Raw genomic sequence first — 6,910 nt, forward strand, 5'->3', positions numbered from 1 at the left:
CCAGGAGACCTTGTGGTTTACTGGACATACATCGCGATCTATTGAACATGACAGACCTTGGGTCCGCTGACTGGGCAACGTTTGGGTTTGTTGGCAAGGGTAATCGGTGATAGCCTTTGGGTGTTCTACCGGCTAGTCTATCGAATTGAATTGCCTCACGGTATACCAATTAAGACTTGTCTTCCATTATAGTAACCTCTACTGGTGTATAATCTCTTTCAGCAAAATTAATTATATTGAGAGTAATTAAGTACTCGTTAGTTTCCAAAATTTTAACGGTTGTAACGGTTATAACATTAGTTGTTATTTACAGAATTGATGGTTTGTTATGGGAGGTTACAAATAGATTTTAAATAAGATTATATTTAGAGAAAATTGCATCTTTAGTCCTTGAATTATAACCAAGTTCCGACTCAATCCTTAAATTATGGCCGTATCTGAGTTCAGTCAATCAGTTATGAGCGAAGTGGTGAGTTTGGTCCCTAGCGTTAATATTCCGTCTGCAGATAACGGAAAACTTAAAAACAATTTAATAATATAAAGATAAAATAGGAATTTCCAATTACAATCTCATTCTTATGTTGAAACCCATTGCGCAACAGTCATTCTTTTCTTTTTATACCTACAAATCTACAATCGAAGGTTTTTTTTTTTCCCCCCAAGCTTTGAAATCTCAAATTTGTCCACTTCTAAGCTGCGAAATTCACAAGTAAGTTGTTTCTCTATTTTATTTGTTTAAATAAATAATCAATATTTTTCGTATTGATGAACTAATTTAGCCATTAATTATAGGATGTCACCTCTTAGTTATTGTACTTCATCTTTCCCTCAATTTAGGGATATTCAATGTATATGTGATGATTTATTACCCATCAAAATGTCATGGAGTTATGCTAATCGAGGGAAAAGATACCAAGCTTGTCCATGTTATGGAGCAAATTTTTGTATTTGTCAAAAGATTGTAATTTAAGTTTTTTATTTTATTTTATTTTTATAAATAGAATTGAAATATTGGAATTCAATTTTTTAGAAAAAAAAAAAAATGGGACTAGGGTTTCTTCGCTGATTACATAAGCAACTTAGGACTTTTGTCAATTTGGGGAAAGTATTTTGGCTAAGTTTATAAGTTTTATTAAGAAATTTACTTCTTTATCCCTGGAATTAACTTTGTCAACACACCACTAGCGTCAGGGCCAAACTCGTCACTTCTCTCATAACTGAGGGACTAAAAATGGATACAGTAATAACACAGGGACTGAGTCATCACTATGGTTATAACTCAGGGACCAAACTCGCCATTTTCCCTAAGATTTAATTGCCACGTTCATGATAATTTGACCACCTTTTCGTATAAATACCGTGGTGATGAACAAATGTTGTAGATGCACATGCATATTATAGATTGTCAGCGACAAATTAGTTTGAGTGCTCAACTAGTTTATTGTAAGATTCATTTTATCCTGAAAATTTAGACTACAATGCTCTTAGCATCTTTTAGATGTAACAAATAAGCGAGGTTTGAAAGAAAGTGTATGCTACACACAACGTAACTCAAATTTTCTATTTACCATGAACACTCTGTTTTTGCTCGTATTTCATAAATTAATTCTTAAAGTAAGTTAAATTATTTTGGACCAATTTTTTAAAATTTTTTTACCCATACAATTAATCAATAATAAGAAAACAATTTGTCAAACAGATTTTACAAGGGATGATCAGAGCCCAGAATTGAGCAGTTGGTATAACACCACTACTAATTCAAATAAAAGGTAGAACAATAGATCAGTGATAAATGAAAGTCTAAGGTGACAACCTGACCAAAAAAAAAATGTTTCTTTATAGAAGTGAAGCAAGTTGGACAGCATCAACTATACTACTATACTATATACTATATATGAAATCACGCTATTTAAGTGTTTATCATTATTCTGTTTCACTTTGTTGTTTAATTTGTATAATCAACTACTAACAAATTAAAGAAAAAAACATCATATATCTGATCTGTTAGGTTGTCCCATACACCATATTTTCTTCCCCACACTTTCTATGTGTATGTAATAATTAATAAACTCCTAACAAACTTAGCCATCCATTATATTGCTATATAGGTAGGTGATTAAAAACTTAGGCCTTCACTTTCATCATATATATCTATCATTAAAAAAAATAATGGTTTTCTTATTATGGTTCTTGTTGGTGAATACATTATGTTCCATCTCAATAAGGATTAATGGTGAAATGATAGATTCTCTCCCGGGGCAGCCCTCGGATGTGAGCTTCACTCAGTTCTCTGGGTATATTGTTACAGATAAATCTCGTGGTAGAGCTCTATTCTACTATTTTGCTGGAGCCCAATCAGAAGATGAATTATCAAAGCCGCTTACACTTTGGCTGGGGGGAGGTATATATGCTAACTTCTCATCTTTATTTTAATGGTAACATTATTGTAATTTATACCACTCCATAATATGTCAATTATCAATGTCACTTCTAAATTATTAGTGATGTAAATGTTGTTCCTCAATTCACGGCTGGAGATTATGAAATTTCCGACCACCTGAAAGTGATCTTAAATCAAATTGAAAGCAAAAAGTGGTCGGAAATAGCAACAAAGGTTTTTCTAGATACCAAAAATGGTTGGAACAAGATTTCCGACTTGATTTAAGATTACTTTCAGGTAGTCGAAAATTCCATAATTTCTAGTAGTGATTTTTCTCCCGTATTATATGTGAGGGCAATATATGTACAATTTTAAAAATTGAAAGACAACATTTACACCACTAATAATTTAGAAGTGACATTAATAATTGGTCTATATATATGGAGGGACATAAATTGTAATTTTTCCTATTTTAATTTAATGCCATATATAAAAGAGTTTATAAGAGGGGAGGGTATATATTGGATCTGTTAATTAAAATGTATCAGGCCATGATTGTTCCATTGCAACTGTTGGGATGTTCTACGAACATGGTCCATTTAGGCCGACAAAGGATGGGAAGCTGGTAAAGAACCCATATTCTTGGAATTTAGGTATGTAATTATTATTAATGTTTTGTTTTTGTATATGTATGGTTCTGTATATATTGACTAAGTTGATGTTGAAATGAGCAGTGTCGAACATGTTATACGTAGACACTCCAATAGTTGCATATTCATTCTCGAATACAACCTCAGACTACCAAGCATGGTGTGATTTCGAGACAGGTGCGTACGTGCCTATGGTCAATTAGCCTATTAGTTAATTTTAACTTAAATCACTATTAGTTATTTGACTTGATTAAACAATCAAGATGAGTGTTTGATTAATTTGATTTTCGTAAAAACTTATTGTTTTAAAATGTTAAAAAATTTAAAAAGCTGTTCAAAATAAAAAGCTGCTCAAAAGTAACTTTTTCGATCAATTTTTTGAGAAAGTTATTTTGTAATAATCAGTCAACAACTAACAGCTAATTACCAAACCCTTTTATAAAATTAGTTAATACTATCAACTAGTCACACCTACTAACCCAATTAACTAACAACCATTTACCAAACACTCTTTTGTATGTTTAAATTAAATTTAGCGTTTTTATTTAATTTGTTTGCCATTTTTATGATGCAGCCTATGAAAATTTGAAGTTTCTTCGAAAGTGGTTTCTTAGATTCTATGAATACAGAAATCTGGATTTTTACATTGCCGGAGATAGTTATGGGGGTAAACACTACACTACATTACATATTTTTAATTCCAGTATATCATATATATATATATATATATATATATATATATGCAATAATCTTTGAAATGGGGTTGTATGTAGGTCACTTGGCACCACAACTTGCTGCATTAATCCTTGAAGACAACAGAAATCCAGCACATTTGAGACCAATAAAGCTCAAAGGAATTGCTGTGAGTTAGTTGCTTCCTTCCATCAATTCTTCTCCTGATCTGATCTTCTGCATCATATGTAATTATCTAATTTGGAGGGTGTGATTAAGCAAAAGGGACTTATTCATAAAGGTTAGGGAATCAATCATTAGTTTTAAATATAGAACAATCTTAAATCTTCAAGCCAACTGATTTACCTTACAATTCAGCAAATCTTAGATCTCCATATTTAGCTTTAGCTTAGAGGTGTTACAATTCAACGAGAGAATTTGTCACTGTGTCTGACGATGAAAATACTGGGTTACATTAAAAAAAAAAAAAAAAAAAAATCATATGACATTTTCTTCATTCTGATTGTCTCTCATTCAAGCTTAACTCATTGTTTGTGTTTTTTCAATAAAAAATGTTTTCAGCTTGGGAACCCAATTCTAGAAAAGATGAGTTTATCTAACGTTGAGCATCTGTGGTACCACGGAATCATTTCTGAAGAAGTGTACGGTATGCAGAAGAAAGTGTGTAATGCAACAACAATGATTGACGAATTCTTAAGCGGAGAATTGTCTGAATATTGCTCTGACATAGAAATTATGTTGTCGGAGGAAATTGGGCATGATATGGATAAGGAAAATTTAGTCTTTCAATCATGCGAATCCTCCTCAATCTCATCATCTCAACAACATTATGTAAGTTACCAATTCTTAAGTCATTTCACTATATATATATATTTTGGTTCAAATGAGAACAGGGATTCCCGTGCGGTTGATGCAGTTTATATCATTAGGTGTGCATAAATACACTACCCCCAGTATTTGAAAATGCATTAGAATGAAATGCCACAAAATGCACCACACATAATGGTGTATTTTTGAACACGGTGTGGTACAATTATGCATATCTAATGGTGTAAACCGCATCGACCGCACGGGAAGCTCTGTTCTCAGTTCTCCAAGGATATATACATCATGTATATTTTTTCAATCTTAATTGTTTGTTTCTTCTCTGCCATGCATAGCTTGCTACTGAAACAGCCGATCCATGCCTTCGTGATTGGGTAGGTGAGTACATAAACAGGCCAGATGTTCAGAAAGCTTTACATGCCAATACAACTGGCTGGCAATATCCTTGGAATTTTACTTCTCCTGGGTATTGTACTTCGTAATCTATATATTCTCTTATTGTGTCTGAAATCACTTGTAATTGTACGTGTGCTAAAACTCGATCCATAACCATAATCAATTATGAAAAATGCAGGAAAACGAGTGATGTGATTTTGCACAACTTTGCTATTGACATATTGCCAACATTGTCAGCACTTCTAATGAGTGATATCCCAGTTCTGATTTACAGGTCCTTTATGACATCAGATACATATGTTAAATTGAGAGATTTGAAATTATATATTAATTGATAATTAGAGTTACATTATGGTGCAGTGGAGATCAAGATTTAAGAATTCCTGTCTCACACACTAGGGAAGTTGCAACCGTGCTTGCTGTACGCTTGAAGCTCACCACTTTGGAGATGAATGGACCTTGGTATGATGGCAAAGAGGTATATATACCACTTCACCTAACTCAAGAAACTTGAAAAAATTCAAACAAAGCAAAACAAAATGCAATAAACCAAAAAAAAAAATTGGGTAAGTTTTGTTGTTTTGGTTTTTGTAGATTGGAGGATGGAGTCAAACATTCGGAAACTCGGGCAGATGTAACAAGGTGGGAAATTTGACATTTGCAACAGTAAGGGGTGGAGCTCATTTTGTGCCATCTTCATCTCCCTCGCAAGCTCTCACACTTTTTAAGGCATTTCTCAAGGGATCTCCACCACCCAGAACTAACCCCAACCACTATTAGTTTGTATTAAGTATTTATACTATGAGTAGAAAGTGCGGTGGAGTCAGAAATTTCGATCAATGGTGACGAAAAATTAAAAAAAAAAAAAAAAACTTCAAAATATAGCTAACAAGGTTTGATCCTAAACCTTTTGTAATCAAAATTCACTATCAACAAACTATGCTACAACTTTAAATAAATTTTATGCATAATAATAATTTTTTTTTAATGTATATTAATTATTAAAGCATATATATAGAGGAAGCCGTTCAAGTGAGAATCAGATGCCTAGGAGAGAACTAAGAACCACTCATAGCCATCTACGTGTCCAAATCTAACGGTAAGAAACACTAATTAAAAAAAAAAAAAACGCGATTGCATTTTCATAAATAATTGAACATCGAAGTGCAAGTAAATTGTGTTAAAAGTGCAAGTACTAGTTTCATATAGTACACCTAAGTGCAGGTAAAAATGTATTACAAGTGCATGCAACTGATAGTACAAATACGGATGTGTACGTATAGTATTGAGTACAGGCACTTGAGCTCGGGATCCTACAACAGTAGGTCAGGAGTCTCCATTCAAGGGGCCGAAATGTGAAGTAGGTAAAAGTCCTCCTTATCGCAATAAATGCGAGCGAGTATTTATAGCGGCTATTTCCACCTATTTCAGTGAAATGATTTTAATGGTGATGATGGTGTGTGTGAGGATATTCTCACTAAAGATATCTTCTCAAGGGGTTAACCAAAAGAGTCTTGAATCATGTGTGGTTAATCACAAAAGTATCTAATGTTTGGAATCTAACTTGAATAATTGGGTTGAGAGTCGTCATACAAGAACAATTAAGTACAAAGTAATTTACAAAGCAAATAACAAGCTATAGGCAAAATTAAAGTAGGGGTTAGGATTAAGTCACTCGTGCCTAAATGTTATAGAGTTTCCTAAGATAGGGATCATGCAATGATTTAACAAGGATAATGGAAGATGTTACTAAGTGTCAATGTCATTCTCATGGCAATTATTGGACTATCAATTAGTATTGAATTACATTCTCATGGCAATTTATTCTAATTGGAGCAATTTATCAAGCACATAATATTTGCATCTTCTTCCAACCTCCTTTTCTCAAAGCAAGATTGAAATTTTAGGTAGTGTGGCTATAGTGATCGGGACTGATGTCTTATTCTCATAGCAACAACACACCTCC

General features: G+C 33.1%; 1 protein-coding gene across 1 annotated transcript; it reads left to right on the forward strand.

The window, feature by feature from the left end:
* Positions 1-2,132: 2,132 nt before the first annotated feature.
* On the forward strand, positions 2,133-5,918 carry LOC109162949 (serine carboxypeptidase-like 46). Its single transcript, XM_019311654.1, has 10 exons — positions 2,133-2,401; positions 2,929-3,033; positions 3,115-3,207; positions 3,605-3,697; positions 3,804-3,892; positions 4,285-4,554; positions 4,884-5,014; positions 5,123-5,218; positions 5,305-5,422; positions 5,539-5,918. The coding sequence occupies exons 1-10, from the start codon at positions 2,170-2,172 to the stop codon at positions 5,722-5,724; spliced, it is 1,413 nt and encodes a 470-aa protein (XP_019167199.1). The 5' UTR covers positions 2,133-2,169; the 3' UTR covers positions 5,725-5,918.
* The last annotated feature ends 992 nt before the right edge of the window (positions 5,919-6,910 follow it).

The sequence above is a fragment of the Ipomoea nil genome, unplaced genomic scaffold (assembly GCF_001879475.1).
Source record: "Ipomoea nil cultivar Tokyo-kokei standard unplaced genomic scaffold, Asagao_1.1 scaffold2971, whole genome shotgun sequence".
Taxonomy (NCBI): domain Eukaryota; kingdom Viridiplantae; phylum Streptophyta; class Magnoliopsida; order Solanales; family Convolvulaceae; genus Ipomoea; species Ipomoea nil.

Coding starts and splice junctions, on each gene's coding strand:
- LOC109162949 (XM_019311654.1), top strand. CDS start 2,170: ATGGTTTTCTTATTATGGTTCTTGTTGGTGAATACATTATGTTCCATC. Junction 3,208..3,604: donor ATGGTGTGATTTCGAGACAG/GTGCGTACGTGC, acceptor TTTATGATGCAG/CCTATGAAAATTTGAAGTTT. Junction 3,893..4,284: donor TAAAGCTCAAAGGAATTGCT/GTGAGTTAGTTG, acceptor AAATGTTTTCAG/CTTGGGAACCCAATTCTAGA.